Here is a 21034-nt window from a genome sequence, read left to right as displayed (position 1 = left end):
TGCTTATAGTTTTACCTGTGTTTTTCTGATGCAATAAGGTTATAAATAAGACTTACTTCTCTTCTTTTGCATCTTCAACTTCTTCTGTAACAAATACCTTTTTACTTTTGCAACCCTCTTAAACAATGTATGTTTTAAAATCACATGCATGGTTGAGGATCACAGGCTTGGTACAGACTTTTAGATCACCCTGCTGTGTGCAGTATTAGGAATGGAACCAGGGTCTTCTACGCACTAAGCAAGGGCTAAGTAAGTCACATCCTTGAACCTTGTTCTTTTGAGATTACTGTGTGATCCAGGCTAGTTTTAAACTCACAACCAACCAGTGCCTCTGCTTCTTGAGTGTTTCAATTGCAGGCATTTATCACCCTGTCTGGCCTAAATCACCATGCCCAAGCTACTCCAGAAAAGTACACATACAACCCAGCAAAAGAAACTCCCTTTCTGTCAAGGCTCACAGATCTCAGACTCTCACAGAAGCAACCATTGACAAACACATGAATCCTCCACAGTTGCTGGAGGTCTCCCTGTGGCAGACCCCCTCCCAACTACTGAGACTCAGGGGGATTTAGTCAGAGCAGATAAACTGGGTAGAAACATGGGGAGGGTCATGCCCACCTTTCCAGTTCCCCAGAAATTACAACGAAGGGACAGCTACACCTTAGTAACCTGCTGCAGACAGTGTCAGACTTCACTGCTTCCCATTTTAGAAATTCTCACTCCCACTACAGTCTCTGCTCTCGCACACAAACATCAGCCTTCAAATTAATTACCCTAGATGGAACCAGTGCACAGCAAGTCATCCAACCTCCCCCAGCCCGGCTGCTTCCACCTTGTATGGAATGAAGGTGGCACCAGGATCCTGAAAAGGAGCCGGTTTTCTTCCATCCAACACGAATATCACAGATCAGGCAAGACCACTTTGCAGGGCTTTAAACATGCATTATTTGGGGGAGGGTGGAGAGATGGTTGAGTAGCTTAGAGCTCTTGCTGCTGTCTCAAGTTCAGTTCCCAGCAACCACAGTGGGTGGCTCACAACTGTCTGTTAAGTACAGCAGAGGATCTGATGCCCTCTGCTGGCCCCTGTAGGCACTGCACTCATTGCAAAGCCCCGACTCATACACAAAGACTTTAAAAAAAAATACATTACTTTCCTTTGTAGTGTAGCCACTGGTAAGGAGCCCATGCATAAACAATCCCTTGCTTGGGATCCTGTAAACAACCTAATGAAACTCACTGGGTCATCAACACAAACAAAGATGTGAAAGGAATAAACAGAACCAGGAGGGAAACAGCAGAAGGTGGTGGGGTGCATTTGATAAAAACACACTGTTTGTACTGGGAAAATAGGGGAATGAAATTTATCATGATAATAATTAACATATGCTAGTAAAAATGGGTCATTCAGAAGCTGACTTTGCTCTCAAATGTTCTTCATCCCCAGCCACCTTCCAGAAGTTTCTTAAATCCTTGCTAGTTAACTACTGCAAAAGTAGGGATCTTTATCTACAAGCCCCCACAGAAGCTTTATTAGATAGCTCAGAAGTGAAGGTGCGCTGCAGAGAGGATCTTGCTTCTCTGTTTCCAAGCACATCGCATCGACTCCCCTGGGCTCATACCCTCAGGCCTAGCTCCGCCCAGGTGAACATTCTGCTGAGAGCATCCCCACCCCAGCTCGCTCCCACAAATGTCTGGACACATTTTCAGCGTCTGTAACACGGTGTACTGTATGGTTCTGGTAGAGTCTGACCATTCCCACTGCGTGTGGCATCTGGACTTATTTTCCGGTCCAGTGAAGAGGTAATGAGGTTGGTGCTGGACCAGTCCTGCCGTGCCATAGGCTCTGGACTGTCTGCGGAAGGAAGTACTCAGTACCGCCAAGTACCCCATTGCTGCTGTACCAGCACCCACTCACCTTGTACAGGAGAGAAGTCAGGAAATGACTCCCTGCAGCAGCCATGGTCAGGCCAATTTCCAGTGCATTCCCTACCACAGGCCTTCATGCTAAAAGTGGGATTCAGTGCCATGGGGAAGGCAGACACGCTGTGCATTCAAGTTGGCTCTTCGGGGCTGTGGGTTAACCTTCATGGATCTTGGCCAATGTGTGTAGTTTGAGTTGTGACCCTGGAGGGAAAAGCTGCTGCTGGCACCCCATGGTTAGAACCTGGGGTCCTTGCTAACTATCTTATAATGCAGAGTTCCTGAAACAATGAATTCTCCAAACCTCAAGATCAAAGGCTTGTAAGAGGGGGGAAATGAGACAGGCTAGCATCCCAGGGACAAGATGTAGCCCTGATACGTTCATCAATGGTGTTTTACTGGCTCTGTTATGGCCACAGCTGGAGTCCCTTACTCAGGAGCCATACCATTAGCGGACAGCTTTGCCGAGTGTCTCTGAGGCTGACCCTGAAGAATGCTGCCTCGGAGGAGAACCTATGGAGGACTCTGGTCAGATCAACTGTCCACCCACATAGGATTTATCACTCCTCCAGGCGGGTCCCACATCCTCTCAAGGGAACTTGGCTGGTGTAGCACCTCTTACCCCTCCTCCATCAGCTCCACTGGCCTCTCTGGTCCAAAACATCCTGTCTACAGACAGAGTGTCAGGCTACTCCTAGCACCCCACCCTCTACTACACTACCAGCAGCTTCCTGTTTCCTACTTAGGAAAATTAAAAGCAAAACAAAACCAAACAACCCATTGAACATGACAGTAGACATCCAAGGCTCTTTGTAACCTGTCCCCACCCTGTCTTTTCACACTGACTCCCAGATGCCTCTTCTCCTAATGAACTGTCCACTTCCCTTACTTCTCTATCTGCTCACACTGCCCTAGGTGCTCCAGGTCCTCCCTGGAAGTTGTGGTCCTCCTCCCCTGTAAGGCATCTCCATCTCCTTCAGTCACTGGCCTCTCAGTCATGCACCTTGGCTCCTCCGGAGCCATAAGCTCTCTCTCCCTAGCCACCTGCTGTGCTCTGCTCATCCCTAGACCCCGCTGGCACCCAGCACATGATTTTACGGCTTTAAACATCATCCTGTGCAGTTTGGCCAAATCCTGCCTAAATGCGGGTTGCTAAAAGCCATTTTCAACGAGAACTCTGTAAAAGGTGACTCGACCACAGCTGCAAACCCCTGCAGCTCTCAACAATGAGACTTGAGGAAATGTCCCTTCCTGCTCAGTCTGACTGGGGGGTGGGGCAAGAGATGAATGGACAGAGGACATACCACATCTGAGAACCTCAGGCACCTTTTTCCATGTGGCTCTGATGAGCCATGCCTGCTGCGAACGCTAGAGCCAAGCCTTAGTGACTCGCCCTTGAGATGCATCTGCAGGGGAGTCAGACAGGTGCTAAGGTGCAAAATGGCTTATGATCCCGGGAGCCTTCGGGGATCTTCTGGCACACTTCACTGTAAAAGTGTAGCGATGTGGACCTGTGCCAGTAAATATGAAGGAGGGCTGAAAACAGCAAGGAGTTTCTCATCTTTAAATTATTGTCTATAACCACCCAGGCAGAGCTCTCTGGGTTCTAGAGGGCTGCCCAGGGGCAGACACATCCAGAATAGTGGAACATTTCCCTAGGATGCCCCCTCCCTAAAGAACAACTCTCCAAGAGTGGCTGTGTCCCCTCCCACTTCTCCGGAAAGAGGGGTAAAGTTATACAACCTTTGCCAAGGGCAACCTGGCAGCAGAGACTGAATAACAAAGCTACCTCCTGAACCCAGCACTGCCTAGGAGTGTTTTGATTTTGTTTTTGTTTTGTTTTGTTTTGTTTTTCCTTACAGATTCACTCATACAAAATGGTCTAAACACAGTCTTTGCATCACTGTTTGTAAAAGCAAACGACCAGACAGCATCTAAAAGCTGAACAGTAGGGGATTGGTTAAATAAATTATAGGACATCTGTAAGGCTGGGGAAGAGTGGAGTTCCCTTTCTCCACCCATATGGAGTGATCTTTAAGGGATGGTCTGGCAGAACAGGGCCAGTTCAGCACACTGCAGGCTTTGTGTTACCAGCAGCCCTGGGGTTTGTAATAGACCAGTCTAGAATGCAACTGTTTGAATATTCAGTTTCTGGAAGCAGCTGTGGGAAGCCAGGGCAAAGAGCTGCCTCCCAGGGAGAAGGCTGGGTGGAAGAGAGGCAAGAGAGGACCCACATGCCTTGGCATCGCTTTTCGGTGTCCTACACAAACATGCTACTCAAAGCTGACCCCAGAGTGTCCCCGCCTGCGGCCATGGTCACTGAACTTTGCCCCCTTTCCGGCTTTCTTTGTCACCTCTCCCTCGCCTTCTGCGTTATATAGCACAGATGGCGGATTCAGGAGTCCTAGCTGATCCCTCTGCAAACCTGAGCTGCCTCCCACAGCCACCTGGGAGGAGAGGAGGTCCCTTGCTGAGATTAAAGCAGATAGTTTCCTGAAGGCCCCTGGCCCCTTTCAAGCAGCGAATGCTCTGCTTCTCCACCCTTCTAAACCAGTGGTGGGGCGGTCTACATTCTGGAGGAAGCTGGGGTTAGGGGTCCTCTGGGGGAATGGTGCAAAATTTCAGCTGCATTATTTCCTTTTAGCCACAGGCAGGGCTGGCAGTTTGTGGGTGTCCTCATTCCCCAACCCCCATGGAATTTTGTTCCCACCATGAATATGAGAAAAGGAAGTGGTTTTCCAGGCTAGATGCATACACTGACTTCTGGTGGGGGGGGGGGGCTGTACGGAGACCTATGGACCCTGATGGCCCTGGCTTTGAAAATGCTGTTGACAAAAAGCAGAAGTAGAGGAAAGTGCCTAGAAAGACTGTTCCTCTCCACCTCACAAGGGAAGCCTTTCCAGAGAGCGGAGGAAACAGGAAGACGGCAGCACCCAGTGATGTTGCGGAGCTGGGGGTGAGAGGATGTGACCACTTCAATTCACTGCAGCTGCCCCCACATTCCCCCCCCCACACCCCACCACACACAACGTGCCATGCAGCTGTCCAGTCCCAGCTCCACCTCTACTACCTGAGCCCATGCAGACAGCTTGGGTGCTCTCTGCCTTAGCTGCCTCAGTTTCCTCGCCTGCCAAATGCAGATCATCATCACCACGCCCATCCCATCAGGCCTTAGGAAGGTGGAATGAGTTAGCACAGGGAAAATGCTTGACTTAGTGGCACACATGATATGTACAATCAATAAATGGCCGTCTCTGTCCAGTCACGGTCACCTTCACCACAAGCAATGCCCTCCTCTCCCCTTTTTGTCACACTGTCAAAACTCACAGAGCATTGAGACTACTGGGCCCCCAGCACACCTGAATCAGCTCCCAGCCCACCGTCACCTGCAGTCAATTGCAAACACACAGCATCCACTACAGTTTGGCCATGACTGAATCCCAGCCTAATACCCCTGGGCTCTGTGGACACACACTCCCGACTTGGAACTCTGCAGTCCAGTCTCCCTTTGACAACTCCTCATCCTACCACAGAGTGAGCACACAGAGTGGGGACCTTGGTGCCCCGGCCAGCGCAGACCTAGCAGAGTTCCCCTCCCTTCTGAAGCCTGGGTTGAACCACCAGAGTGGTATGACCCCTGCAGTCAGCCACAGCCCTCAGTGCAGACAATAGGAAATCCATCAGCTGTCCGTAAGGGTTGAACTGGCATCTCTCTGAGTTCAAATACGATCAATTTAGCATGTGACACGTGCTTCCATGCGGAAAGGCGCACAGATACATTCTTTCCAGCTTTGCAACCTTCCCTATCCAGCCTCGGACTGTAGTAGGAGCTACCCAAGAACTATCTAGCACGCCCTGTGTGACACTAGAGGTGTCACTTGGCCCTACCCTCTACTCCTTGGCTCCCACCGGGGGCTATTAGAGCAGATGTGTATGGTCGAACATGGGCCTTGCCCCTGCTCCTAAGGCCACCATACACACTGTATGACCGAAGCATCACACAACGGTAAACGTTCTTACTTTCTGGGAACAAAATCCAGAACATGTCTCCACAGTCATGTTAGCCTGTGTCATGGAGGAGGAGAAGGTGCCGGTGATGTTCTCTGGCAGTGGGAAGCACCCTCGGTAGGTGGCAGTGCGCCCTGCAGGGAAGGAAACAGGGTGTTGATGAAAAGTGGCATCTGTGGTTGACTTTGGGTCTTGATACCTATGTGACTATACTCAAGAGGGGGCAGAGATCACACCAGAAAGAGAGGAGAGTAAGGGGTCCGGATGGGATTGAGTCAAGCATCTGAGAAAAACTCACATGATTACCAGGGTCTCTGACAAAGGTTATGGGGTTGTAATGCTGGATTAAGGGGTCACTTCTCCCATTTCTCTGTTTGCAAGGGTGAGGCCAGGGGTGAGGGACTGAGTAGCTGTTTTTCTTTCCTTCATTTTGCATTTTACTTCATGCTAGGCTTCCACAGTAGGTGATCTGACAGATTGATAGTCTGGAAAGTTCTAGGACTCAGGAGAATATGCGTGAAGAAAGACGTGGAGCTTCATATCCGGACTGCGCATGGTCTCTTTCTGTGCTGCGGCAGACGGCAAGTGAGCTCCCTCCCAGCATGGCTGCCCTCACACCCACCTCAATCCCCTGCCTGGGTTCTAGGAATGCTCTGCAATCCTGTGTCACAAAGGAATCATCTTGCCAAGTTGTTCTTCAACCTTCTGGTGGAAAAGCTCAGTTCACTCCTTGGTTCCCTTGGTACTGAGCAAACCTTCTGGAATGTTCCAGCACCAACTGCTTGGGGATAAGTTTCTTGAGATGACATCTGATTCTCATCCCACGTTCCTCTTCATAAAAGGTCTCCTGAGGCTTGGCATCTTCTTTCAAACTTGTTCTACCTGTCATCTCCTAGCCAACAGCCCAAACTCTCCCCAGCCAGTGTGGGAATCAGTTTTCCTTATAAACAGTTAAGTGCAGGTAAGATCTGGACATGGAAGGAAGCCCATTCTGATTGACCACAGAACCAGGGATCTGGGAATCCGTGCATAGAATTAGAAAGGCCACTTGTTGCAGAGAAAACAGCTAGTTTTGAGTCTTCGGAACCTTGGCTGTCCAGCCTGTCACCAGTCCTGTGTCACAGACTAAAGGACCCTTCCTCACGTACATCCTCAAATCTCTCGGCGCTGTTATGGAGACATTTTGCATCCGAATGCCAGCTGCTATTAGCTGTATCGCCTCATACTCAGGCACCTGCTCAAGACTGGCACACCAGCCAATGGCATCAGCATCTTGCACCCCAGGCTCTGTGCCATCCTGTGCCGAGGTCAGGCCACAAAGAACAAAGACTTCATTCAGGCCACGGAGCTAAACCACTGGTATGGGACAGACACCAAGAGTACAGGCTGAGGGACACATGGGAAGGGAGGGCCATCAGGGCAAACAGAGCTTGGAGAAGGAGAGTAACTGCTGTCATAGGAAGCTACGGCAGGGCAGTGGCACAATGGGGTCCGCAAGACTCCAGGACGGAGCTCTTCAGAAGGAGGCTGTGTATGGTCCTCTTGGTTCCCTGCATGCAGCTTAAACATTCAAAGACAGCCAGTGCCAAGGGGTGCTGAGTGAGTGAATGAAGGGGATGATGGGGTTCAGCATGACCTACAACAGGGAGGTAACCCATGAGGCTTGGGGGGTCACAGAAGTGGTCTGTGTGCATCACTGATACAACAGTCAGTGGATAAGTCATTAAGTACAAACTATTCTATAGCCCCAGCTCTAAGTCCCTAGTTGAGAGCGGTGGGACCATTTAGGACAGGACACCACTGTCCAAGGAAGACACCACTAAGGTGTCAGGACTGAGCCTGATCCCAACGAAAGGTAATGGAATGCTGGTATGTCCTAGCAGCCATAAAGCTGCAGTTTACCAAGGGTGGTCACCCGATCACCTGTGACAGCCTGTTAGCAGAGCTCCTGGAGAAAAGAGCAGAATCCAATGGTCAGCCACACAGCTGGCTACAGAAATGGCCTCTACACCACTGCCAACGTGAACCACGACAGCAGTTCCGGCCCACTCAAGACCAACGGCTGGCCCAAATGGCCAGAGCATCTGTCCCTCAGCCAACCGGAAGCAGAGGCGAAACAGCTGTCTCCAGGTTAGTGTCTGAGCAGAGTGGGAAGCTGGTCAGGTGGCCCAGAGTCTACTTCAGGCCTGGCCCTGCTGGGGCTCGAGTGTGAGAGATTGGGGATCAGGGTAATGTGCCACATGCTAAGTGCCAGTGGGTTTCTGTTGAGTATACTCACTATCAAATCCTTCAGCTCATATATGATCAGTGTCTTCACTCCGGGCCACTGCCTCATCTAGCCTTCTTGGTTCCCAGGCACATCTGCCTCGGGCAGGAAGTACCTGAACACTGGTCAGGCATGAGTCACTCTCCCTGTACTCCGGCCCTATTCACAGTGGCTCACCATGGTCCTAGGTCTGGGCGAGTTCTTCTTAAGCTGTATAATTTTGAATCGTTTGCTCATCTTTGATGAGAATTTATCGTGAGAACCCTTGGTTGCTTAGGTTTGCTGCCATAGCTCTCCTGAGAGAAATTTTGTTGTTGGTTCTTCTAAGAACCTCCCAAACCCCAGAACCAACTTTCAAGTTGAGCTTGCAGACCCAGGCAGATGAACCCCCAATTATTCACAAATGCGGAGCTGTAGTAATAAAGTCTCAAGTCTTCTGTCTCCTCGGACCAGTTTCCGGTGGTTCAGTGTACCACCTGTTGCTAGAGATCTAGCTCTGTGGAGAAAAGTTAGAGAATAAACCGGAACCCAGAGAAGGGAAGCGAGCCCTCTGCAGCCACACAGCACCCCTAGTCTTCTTATTCAGTTCTGCAAAGGACAAGGGGAGGTGCCCAGTCACGAAGCCAGGCATTTTGGTTTGGACAGCCCTCACTCCATCTGCAGCACACAAGGGGACAGTTAGGTGTGGGTGACAGGAAGAGGGACTGGATTCTGGCCTAGGGGGTGTGAGTTAGGTGAATGGAACACTGAAACGAGGCTGGTACACTTACGCTTCTTGGAGCCTGGCTGCTGCAGCCCCACACTGTACACGGAGAGCCGGCGAACTGCCCCGCACGTGGAGCCTTTCTCCCCCTTGCACTCCTGATTGCATTCCTTCAGGCTGACACGTGTGGCCGGCAGCCTGTTCCCACAGTAGCACTCTGCACCAGCCTCCAAGCCAGCATAAACATAGGACCTGCAGGGACACAGAGGGTGAGCGAATCCAAGCTGGGCCCAGAGCTAAGACTGGAGTCCAACTGTGGAGAAGTCAGTCAAGTGATGGTAGTTGGGTCTTAGGGATGGACTTGCCAGTTGAGATGGGGTCTGGGTGAGTAGACGGGGCGTGATCATTAGCAAGGCCTAGAGCAGTTCTCAACCTGTGGATTACAACCCCCCTGGGGGGGTGTCAAACAACCCTTTTACAGGGGTTCTATATCAGACATCACAATTCATAACAATTATGAAATAATTTTATGGTGATGATGGGGTCACCACAACACGAGGAACTGTATTAAGGGTTCGAAATTAGGAAGGGTGAGAACCACTAGCCTAGGGAATCGGACTCCACCCAGAGTTACAGCTTATCGAAGTGTAGGGATGATGTTTTCTTTGCAATAAACTTCTCAGCTCCATTGACCTGTCTCGTCAGCTCGGAGAATGAACTTCAGCTTCATCTATGGCCTCAGGTCATAAAGGGTTACAGAGTGATGTGTGGGAACGTGCTTCTCAGTTGGTGTGCAGAGCTCCAAAGTACAGTGTGTGCCCATTTCTGTGGTGTCAACACTCACACAGATGGCCTCAAGCTGCCTCAACAGGTCACAGGTGAAGATTTAAGCATGCTCAGCCCCAGCACAGCGCTGGCCTGAAGCCTACGTGACAGGTGACACTGTTGGAGGCCCCCCTTCTCCTCCTCCTTACTCCCAGGCACCACACCGGCATAACAGAACAACAAAGGAGACAGAATCCATAGAGTATCGTGTAGGGCCACAGCTACATAGAGTGGACTGTGGGTAGAGCCCAGAGTGAAAACCACAGAGCGATGAAGTCCCATCCAGCTGCTGTCTCTCCATAGGGTGAGGTGGTAGATGGTATCACCTGCTTCCTCAGCCTCAGTTTCCTCAGGTAGGAATTGGCTAAAATGAGACACTGGCATCCTCATGTTCAGCCTCACTTTTCTCTGAGCTACCAAGCATGGGGAAGGCGGGCCCTGGCATTGCTTTCTTCAGGTATAAAGTGGAAGATAATTCATGACTACCTAAAAGAATCGGGTGGGACTTGACTCACACACACATATACATGCACACCTAGATGCACACACATACACATACACACACACACATGCACGCATAAACACACATGTGCACACACATGCACATGTACACTCACACATGCATGCACACACAAGCTGTAACTGTCCTGTTAGTAGGGACAGATGCCCGATAACCACAAGGAAAGCTGAAAGTATCTGGAAAAGCAAATTTTGTAAATACAGCTAGCAATGGACTTTCTAACCACTGGACTGGTCCTCGACTTTATTTTAATTGAGGTCCATTTGTCCCTTTATTTCACTTTAAACAGATGAGTAAACTAGGTTTTGATGGGTCCTCATCCTCGTCTATAGCGTGCTCGAAGAACTCCCGTGGGTCACAGGGTGTGTCCCTAGCACAGCAGGCATGGAAGCCAAGAGAGCTGCTAACATGGTGGTGCAAGTTATTCCTGGAGATCAGAGTCCAATGAATGGGGGTGTAACGGTGTCAGGATGGCCAGCCGGCAGCTGCAATGTCCCTTGGTTCTGAGGCTGTCTCCTAACCTCATGCCAGCACAGCCCACAGCCCAGTTCAGGACTCACCTCTCCGCACAGGCATCCTGACAGTGGGACACAGTCATCTTTCTCAGGTCGTAAAACACTGCTCCCTTCAGGGTCCTCTCCTGGCCCTCCTCACTGAAGCATCCCAGGTAATTGCCTGCAAGGAGGAAGCACAGCTGAGATCATAGGCCCAGGAGTCGGGGAGGGTGCTAGCCATGAGTTTCCATCCCCGGAAAAGTCTGCCCACCTGCCACGGGGGGGGGGGGGGGGGGGGAAGCTGGGATCTCCAGCCCTGCCTGGCCAGAGCATGTCTCCGGAAAGTAGGGGGACGAAGGCTCCTCCTCTACTTCCCCTCAGCACAAGAGCCAAGTGCGCAGCTGGGCAGCTTCCTGCTCCTTTGCTCAGTTAATGGCCTACTGTGTACATAGTTAACAGCCTACTGTACACCCAAAGGTAGTGCCAGGAACCCAGAGTCAGCCCGACTGCATTCTTCTCCACTACCCCTCTTCCCTGTGCTTGGATCTGAGTTTTCAAAACAAAAATTATTATTCATTGTAAATATTGGTGGAGCATAGTGTGATGATTCAATACATGTGTGGAATGATCCGGGTAGTTACCTTGATCCTTCAGTGAATCCTTGATCCACCTGAGTTCTTGTAACACTGGCTTAATGAACTCACCCTCCCTTCCCTTGCTAGGCACAGAGAGGCCTTCTGCCTCTACTCTGGTCCCAAGACACAGTCTTACCACCTGCACGCGAGCCACTGAGAGCTTGGAATCCATGGGAAGTCTGGAATTAGTTAACCTAAGAGTTTCCATAAGCTGAGGACTCTATAAAACAAATCTGCCATGTTTTTCCAGCACAGGGGGTAAACAGAGTCTGTCAGTTTTGAGGCAGGTGTCCAGTGGGAACTGATGCAGTTAAGCGACTGTGACGCCCTCTGCCATACCCTCAGCTCTTCTCCAGTCAGAGACCCTTGGGGACGATTGCAGAGGGTAGTGTCACTATTGGTCCAAGCATGCCGACACCAGAGGAAGTTGCTGGTAGCCCTACCCTGTCATGGCCAGGAAGGAGATGTCTCCCAGACTTGCAGAGAAACTTGGAGAATGCAAGCGCAGCCCCAAGCGTGTAAATGTCACAGGCATCACTGTTTTGAAGAAATGGCATTTGGGAATTTGCAAACACACTCTCACATGGTCTGGGAACTGGGAAGGCACATCCACAACCGCTAGGTTGGGAACTGGATAGGACACCTGCGCTGAAGCGGCACGTCACCCGAGAGTGTGGCCCCTGGAATGGTACCTGGAGTGTACACCAGAAACAACTATCAAGCTCTCTAGTGGCCTCGTACTTCACAGGTCTGGCTAGAGAGGAGCAAGGTCATGCATGATTCCTCAGCAGGGACGGGCGCTTCCGTCCGTGAGTGCTTCTATAGTAAAGGTTACTTTGGACCCTGCTGAATCATCCTCAATTGTCATGCCTCAGTTTCCTCAACTGTCAGGAGGATGCATGTGCACCTTTGCTCTGAATCAGATCCCTTCCCCCATCTTACCAGAGCTTTTCACCTATCCCAAGGCCAGAATCCTTCCCCAATCACTTCAGCTCATCCTAGGGTCTCAGGGCTCTAAAATGTTGTCTTAAAAATACAAGCAAGCTAATGGCTGAGACTGACAGCCAAATCTCAGCCATCAACGTGCTGTTAAAAATCTTCTAAACCTGAAACCTCTTAGAGGGTAAGGACAATATCTCTGCCCCAAGTGATTTATCAGGGTTAAACACAATGTCATTGTTACCATCTACTTGGAAACAATAGGTCATACTTCTACGAACCATACTGGTAGTCCCAAGGCCCCAGGAGTAAGAGCAGAGGAACCCCTGCACAAGGAGGGTGGGCCAGCTGAATCTCAGGGGTCTGAATTCCTGGAGCAGATGAGAACAGAAAGCTGCACTTCACCTAGGGCTCCAGAGAATCTCAGGTCAGAAGATGCCAGTAAGAGGAAGCCAATAGTCACCTTCTTCCATATGGTCCCTTCTGAACTCCATGCCTCCTGAGGTCACCACCATGGAAGGCTGAGTATAAACACATGTGTGTGAAGCACAGGCACCTGCTTCCAGGTAGGGGACTGCTTCCCTGACACAGATCTCTGTAAACTCTCTCTCTCTCTCCCATGAGCCTCAGTACCCCTGAATCCATTATATATGGTTGCAGGGAAAAAAAATTACCCAGAGCAGTGGGCCCGAATTATTCTCTGCCTGTCTACTTTGCAAAAGAAAAGCAGTGTCTGAAAAATTTCTGATGTGTTGGTTGATACAGAAAAAAAAAAAAAAAAAAGCCCATTATAGCTCTCACTAAACATTCCAAACACAAGGAAGCACAAAGCTCGAAAGGCCAAGGTCAAGACTTGCCAAAGCAAGGATGGAGTGTCTCAGTTTCTGAGAATGGGATGGTGGAGGTTCAAATTCCTGCTCCACCAGGACAGAGATGTATGACCTGAGATGTGCAAGCTCCAAGATGCGGGCTCCCCATCTACAAAATGGGGACATGGTACCAATTCCAGAAGCTGTTGGTTGTGAGAGTTTCACAAGATAACGCATGTTCAACATTGAACAAAAAGCTAGGAGTATCAGGTAACAGGAGTGACTGTTTTTGTGTTTAATAGTTCTTTTTTAACAATGAAGAACTCTCGGTTACTTTACAATCCCTAGAACTCACATCCTCCATTGTTAAAGTGGCGAGAGAGCCCTGCTTACATCAGTAGGCTCTTTGAAGATTAAATTAAACAAGACAACAGATGGACATCTACACACAATGATGCTCCATACATAACAGATGTTCAAATAAATAACATCTATTATTATTCTGATCCTATATTCTAACCTGGGACCTAGTGGGACAATGGATCAGTAAATATTAGCTGAATAATTAGCACATTAATAAGAGAGGAAAGCAATGGTTTCCAACAGCCAGGCTGAAAGAAGGGGCTGAGTACCCAGCATCTGTGTCTGACCAGCATGCAGAGGAAGCCCCCACCCACCCCCAGCATCCCTCAGCCCCCATCTTGGGGTGCAGCCAGGGCTTGAGACACAGATGGCCCCTCTGGGTTGACAGGAGAGCAGAGGAGCCTTTGTCACTTAGCATAACAAATGACTTTTCTAAATCCCTGACAGAGGCAAGAATGTGCAGAAAAGCAAGAAGTTTTGAGGGATGCTCTGGGACACTCCTGAGGCGGATTTATTACTTTGGGCCAAAACGAAGGCTATGCATTACCGCCTGTGACTCTGCATCTGTTCATTTGCACATCAGAATGGACAAGTCGTGAGGCTATTAACGATGGCTTTGGAGATATTGGAATGTCTTTGGAAATTACTATCAATAAAAAACAAACTGGCTATGGAGAAGTTACTATTTTTCCCCTAGTAAACTTACTGACATTTTATTCCATTATGGATGTTGTCCAAGGTATAATGAAATGCGCAGTGATTGATGGAGACTCCTGCAGCTTCCGTGGCTTGCAGGATCCCTTTCAGGGGATGGCGGGATGCCCGGGCTGCAAAGAGATACTTGCTTTGTCTACAGTCCTAGCAGCTGGTTTAGGGCTACACTGTGGGGCACTCTCTAGACCAAGGAGGGTGCTTGGCCATGCAGGGCCAGAGAGTTGCTGAAGAGAAGGGTGTAGGGGTTTCAAGGCCAGTGTTCTGCCTTCCTCTGAGTTCTCTGAAGATGCCCAGTGTGTCACCACATCTCCCTCAGACGCTGCTCTTTTAGAGTCTGTAGGGAGACCAACTTTACCTTTAAAATCCTCAAGATTAAAAATATATAATCTCTCATGGCATGATAGTGCCCATTGACCGTTCAAAGTCCTCACTACCATCCAAAAACCTTGCTTGGATGCTGCATTGTACAACAGTGTGGCCAGAGTTAACCCTTTGTTTGCTAATCTGGGTGCTCCAGAAGTTACAGACAGGGGCAATCAACAGGTAAGGAGAATCAACAGGTATTTTCGTTCATACCCCAAATCCTATTGTTGGGCAGCAGCTGATTACTGTCCTGCTTCCATCTAACTGTGATCTCTCCAGCTTTTATAGGAGCCCCTCCATCACTACTGTGTCTCTGGAGGTAACTAAATGGTTCTCTTGAACATAATATATGTATGGCCAGAACCAGTTTGCCAGGTCATTAGTCACCTTCTCTGAAGACCAGCTAGAAAAGGGTTTCTCTACCACAAGTTCCATGCCATACCTTAATAATAATAATAATCCTTCAGGAAGTCTGTACTGTAGTTATTTGGGAACATAACTGACTTCACCCCAGACAGAGCACTCAAGGGTCCAATGCAGAACACATATGCGGACTAACGCATTGTGAACACATACTGAAGACTAATGGTCTTCAGTAAATGATAGAGACAAATGAAGACTCCAGGTCAATTTGTCCAAGGTCATAGGGCCATGAAGTGGCCATAGTAAGAGAGAAACTCAGCTGTCTTCAGCAAGGATGTACTTCACAGAACTTCCTCTCAGGACACCCACAGGCCCTCTCCTAGTCATTGGCACTTTAGTCCAAATTAATTACCCTGCTAATGTCTGCTTAGAGGCCAGTTTCTTGGCGTGTTGGAGAGATTGCAGAAGGCACACACATATAAAATGAGCTATATCATCAATCCCCATCTCAATACACATAGGCCATGCTAAAGAACCCGCATGAGGAACATCAGCTAGATGACGTCTGGTCTGAAATGCATCCTTGCCTGGAGACAAGAAGCCACAGCCTTCTAGTCTTTCCTTTGTTGGGCCCACTGAGTCATTTCCCCAAGGAAGGAGAACCTTGGTTTATTATTCTCAGAATAAATCAATGATTGGGGATGTGACTCAGCTGTGGAGGATGTGCGTCGTTATCCCAAGGCCTGAGATCTGAGTTCTAGCAGTACACAGATCAGTCAATTAATCAATAAATCCCAAATCTTAGGCCTGGCACTTTCTCTTATGCTCTCCCTTCCCTAGGTCTGATGTTCCACTTACCTCATTTCCTACAGTCTTCTACTTAGCCCTTTAGGCTAAGAAACCTGTATACCATGCTTAGAACTCTGTGTGCTATGCTTAGTACTCTATGTGCTATACTTAGTACTCTGTGATTATACTTAGTACTCTGTTATATTTAGTACTCTATGTACTATGCTTAGTAATCTGTGCTATACTTAGTACTCTATGTGCTGTACTTAGTAATCTGAGCTATACTTAGTACTCTATGTGCTATACTTAGTACTCTGTACTATGCTTAGTACTCTATGTGCTATACTTAGTACTCTGTGCTATGCTTAGTACTCTATGTGCTATACTTAGTACTCTATGTGCTATACTTAGTACTCTGTACTATGCTTAGTACTCTATGTGCTATACTTAGTACTCTGTGCTATGCTTAGTACTCTATGTGCTATACTTAGTACTCTGTGCTATGCTTAGTACTCTATGTGCTATTCTTAGTGCTCTATGGACTATACTTAATCCTCTCTGCTAAGCACATTATGCACTACACATATTGCTGATGGTAGGTGCCCTATAGACCATGCTTGATACTCTGTTTAGCAATCCACGTGCGTTATTTTAGGGACAGGAGCACCACCTCCTCTAATGACTTAGGGCACAGGACCAAACGAGTCTGTAAGAGGATGATCAGAGATGACTGAGTTCAGCTGCCACCCAGGCACAACTTTAACACTCACTGTGTGCTCCTCCCCAGGCACCCAGCATATTCCCTGGACCCCATAGAAAGAAGCTACAGAACTCAGTGCACAGGGCACTAGGCCAGAGTAGACCATCTTGACTTGGGAGTCCCAGCAGTACGAAGATGGATCCCATCACCACCCACTTCCAGGCGGGCCACTCCAGGGTGCCCTGAGGTGTGTTCTGTTTTGCCTCCACCCCCCTCCCATTCAACAGGCTCCCTCAGCCTGCTCTTGGTACACATCTCCTGGCTGCCTCTCTTTCTGATCTTCCTGCTACTCCCCAGCCAGGGTTTCCTGGGGGTCACCGCCCAGATTTACTCTACACCCGAGTTCTGGCTTCAGGGTTAGGTTTTAAAGACCCCAAACTGTGAGAATGATCTGTTCACTTAGCTTTCCCACACCTCAGTGTCTTCCCTGTGAACTGAGGAAGTGGTCGTGTCAGAAAGAGCAGCTTCACCGCACACCAGCACTGGACAGACAAGCCAATTTTACCAAAGTGATATCAGCTTCCAGTTACAGGGCCAGCAATGCATGATGTACCCTCACCTAGTGGTTCTTGGCTTACAAATATACCAGGATGACCTAGAGCAGGGGTTTGCAACCTGTGGGTTGAGACCCCTTTGAGGGTTGAATGACCCTTTCATGAGGGTCCTGTCCCAAATACCCTGCCTATCAGATGTTTATATTACTCTTGACAACAGCATTAAAATGACACTTACAAAGTAGCAGTGAAATAATTTTGTGGTTGGGGGGGTCACCACACCATGAGGAACTGTTTTAAAGATCACAGCAGTCGGAAGGTCAAGAACCACTGCCTTAGAGAGTAGTAGATACGGGGATTTCTGGTGGCAACTGAAGTAGGAGGCTCTGCTCTGTTAACTGTGCTAGGACCTGCAACTGTGCTGTCACCCCTTCCCACAGGCAGCAGCTGCTGCTCTGGGACCACCCTGGGTACCCTGTGACACACTGCTCCAAGCTACTTCAATATATTTGCACAATAACCCTGGGTCAATCATGTCTCTGTCTCTACTGAGAGGACCAGAGACAAGTGACATAATCAAAGTCACCCAGGAAACTGTGACTGAGTCAAGAGAGAGTTCTAGGGGATAGTATCACACCATTCAGCTACTACAGGGCCAAGAAAAAGGACACTACATTAACCCTGAGCAGGGCTTGCAGCAGCAGCAGAAAACCTACCTCGGTTATGGCTGGCTGGTCCAGAGGCCTCTGGACCCTGGGTGGGTGGCCCTTGCGGGTCACTGGTGAGGTGGTGGAGCCAACGCCGCCGCAGTGAACTGCGGTTCCTCCGGGGCCAGCGGATTCCAGGTGGCAGTCGGGCCAGAGGACTCCTTAGTGTGTCCACATCAAGTAGTAGGTCAGTGCTGCTGTGGGGATCATGAAGGCTCCTGCCATCCAGCAGACCTACACCCAGTGCCACCGTGGCCACTGGTAAGGCCTGCAGGCTGCCGGGAGCCCGGAGGGCCTGCGGGAGGGCCACTCTGGCCCGCTGCAGGAGCAGCAGGCTGCCGGTCATCAGGTAGGCGGCTGTGAGGAAGAGTAGCAGGAACTGTGTTCTGCGGAGAAACTTCTGGAGTCTGAAGAAAGGTTTGGCCATGCCCCTGGGCAGCAGGGCTCCCAGCTGGAGCCTGGGGACGGCTCCTAGTGCCTGGGCAGGAGGGACGCCAGGGCCTCCGAGGGCATCATCCCAGCATCCTGGCTCTTGACACCCGTCAGCACACCGGGGGGCTTCAGTCCCCGTGGGTTTCAAATGTCACCGTCACTTCTTGCCAGCAGCCACAAGCCCCTCATTGGTAGCTTCTGCCCAGGGGTCACCATTTTCCCCATCCCTTAGCTCTGGTTGCCCTCGTCAGTCTCAAGAACCTAGAAAAGTGGAGAAAGAACATTAAGGCACAACAGGACCCATTACACTCTTCCCAGGTCAGGGTACTCCCTAGCCTTGTAACTGATCTACCAAAGGGGTAAGCTCTCGGTTAGGAACACCGGACCAAGGGCTCGTGTCCTACTTCTGCTGCTGGCCAGCTGTGTGATACTAGAGGAATTGCTGGACCTCTCTGGGCTTCAGCTTCCTCATCTGTAATGTGAAGATGATACTGGTTTGCACAGTGGCAATGAAGGTCCAAGATTGATAATCGCAATAAGGAGGAGAAGGAAGGAAGCGACCATGGCTTCCATTGGGTCCTCAGTGACCTCACACACTCAGCAAAATGAATTGTGATGTCATATCATTGTACTCTCACCAACCTAATGGGATAGATATTGTCCTACTATAGAGATGGAAAAAAGGAAGAAAGAAAGAAAGAAAGAAAGAAAGAAAGAGTAGTTTCCTGAAACACCATAGCTACCAAACACAAGAGCCAACATTCCAGTGTTCCTCTCCAGATCTGTTTCTCAACTACTACACAGCGCAGCCTGAAACACAGTTTTACCATAGAACACAAGTGTGCCCTGCACAGGCAGGTGCATACTGAAGGTGCTTAATAAATGCACACCACGAGCTGCCTCCCTGTGATGCAGTGACGCTGCGATCCGTATTCTGGGAGCACCTTCTACAGAGGCTGGTCACTGACTCTCGCTAAGACAGAGGCAGGCCTGCACGGTGCTCTTGCCAATGTTAAGCTGTGGTTCCCACTGGCGGCATCTCTAAAGTAGCTATTAGGGTTGGTGGGGGCTCTGCAGCTGCCACGAGCTGGGCTGCTGTGTGAGGAGGGCTCTGAGCACAAGGACAGGCTTGTCCTGGAAGAAAGGACCCTGGAAGCGTGACTAAGCCGCTGGCCGTAACTAACATGGCGAGGGCAGCATTTCAATGGCTGTTCTGTGCACAGACATGGCCTGCTGGGTGTGAGAAGAAAGACAATGTTTTGGCTCTGGGGCCCAGCATTTCAGGCTGCAAGGAGGCTGGGGACTCAGCAGACCATCCAAGGAAGCCCAGACCAGCCTGCACCTTCCGGATTAAGTTCTGAGAGCTAAGAGGCCTGAAACCTCCAGGAGGATAGGGGTTTGGTTTCCAGGGTCCTCATCAGCAAATGACAGTGGGACCCAGCTGAGTGGGGAAGCCTTTGCAGATGGTCTTAGAGCTTTTCCTTTCTGTCTAAGCTGGTATGTCGCCAGACCCACCCCTGCCAGCCTCAGATTTGTAAAACCACAGAGAAAATCCCCCCAAATCCGGACTGATCTGTCTGCCCCCAGCTTGGGCTCCTCCAATCCACAGCACACAGGCTGCTGGGGTGAGCCTCCTTAACACATGAATCTGATCATGGCTGGTGTTCTACTTAAAGCCTCTTTTTAATAGCTCCCCAGAGCTTGGGGATAAACTGCAAGCATCTTAGCATGGCACACAAGGTCTCCTTGTGGTCCAACCCACTGAGGCCCATTCTCTGTGCCTCAGTATCTCCATCATGCCTTCATACACATATACATATACATATACATATACATATACATATACATATACATATACATATGCATATACATCATAGACATCTACATACTCTATGATGACAACTGGGCCTCCTGCACCCATAGTGTCACAGCCTCTATTTCCTTCCTCTGTCTGGCTAACCTTTGTGTGACCCCTAAGGCTTAGCATAAATGTCACTTTCTTCAAGCTTTACCTGATCACATCACCCACAGAGAAGGAGAGAGTCTCTGGTTCCCAACAGCCTGCGTAAAGCCCATCCCAGCAAACACCACTTTGGTGTAATTAACATTGTCCATCCACTTTTCGATCATCCCCAAAGGACTCTGATCAACCCGGGTAGATGCCATCCCCATTTACTTTCATCACTGTCACCCGGTATGAAGCCAGGCACAAAGAGACACCTCAGCTGTTGCCAGTAAAGGGGTGTGTGTGTGTGTGTGTGTGTGTGTGTGTGTGTGTGTGTATGAAGACTAAGTAAACAGAACTCTGACAGCAGAAGCATGCTCTTGAGGGGTCTGAGAGCAGCCAAACTTCAAATTCCATTCATCCATCCATAGCTGGGAGGAAGCCTGCACTGGACAGATGTCGAGCAACGTGTGGGCAACCACCAGTCCCAGCATCACAGAGCTGATGTGTAAGATGTATGTGGACTAGCAAGAACCCCTAACCATCGGATCTTTCCTGGGCCGTAAAAAGGTTCTTGGGTGTGTTTGCAGAAGGGTTCTGGATACAGGAGATCCTACTAGTGTGAGCTCCTATAGACAAAGTAAAGGGTAAAAGCATCTGCTGTGGAAAGTTTTTGGTGAGGTGGGACATGTGGGTGATGTAGCCGTGCGCTGTGACTTCCATCTTATGTGACAGACTGGGTCTGCATACATGAGACAAAGTAGGGTAGCCTCCTTGTCTACAAGTACGTTGGGATGTGAGAGAGAAATGTCAGATGTCAGAGATGAATGCATCAGGATTCAAATTCACCCTAGGTCTTCAAGGCCCTGCAAGTCCTTAAAATGGCGAAGCTGATTGCCAGGTCTGGAGGGGGCGACACACTCAAAGCTTCAGGAACTTGCCCCATACTGATCCTCCCTCTACCACCACGCTTTACCTAATGCCC

At 49.6% G+C, this 21034-nt stretch overlaps 1 protein-coding gene across 1 annotated transcript in view; it reads right to left on the bottom strand.

The window, feature by feature from the left end:
- The window catches only part of WSCD1 (WSC domain containing 1), a 29494-nt gene extending 11279 nt beyond the window's left edge, over positions 1-18215 (bottom strand). Inside the window, exons 1-4 of the mRNA XM_080924637.1 lie at positions 17682-18215; positions 10803-10917; positions 8965-9149; positions 5941-6062 (exon numbers count right to left, since the gene is read on the bottom strand). Coding sequence (XP_080780763.1) covers positions 5941-6062; positions 8965-9149; positions 10803-10917; positions 17682-18099 — 840 coding nt within the window. The 5' untranslated portion in view covers positions 18100-18215. The remainder of the gene's footprint in view (positions 1-5940; positions 6063-8964; positions 9150-10802; positions 10918-17681) is intronic.
- Positions 18216-21034: the final 2819 nt, after the last annotated feature.

Source organism: Micromys minutus (genome assembly GCF_963924665.1).
Source record: "Micromys minutus genome assembly, chromosome: 10".
In the NCBI taxonomy this organism is placed as follows: domain Eukaryota; kingdom Metazoa; phylum Chordata; class Mammalia; order Rodentia; family Muridae; genus Micromys; species Micromys minutus.
This window is presented reverse-complemented; position numbering and strand designations above follow the sequence as displayed.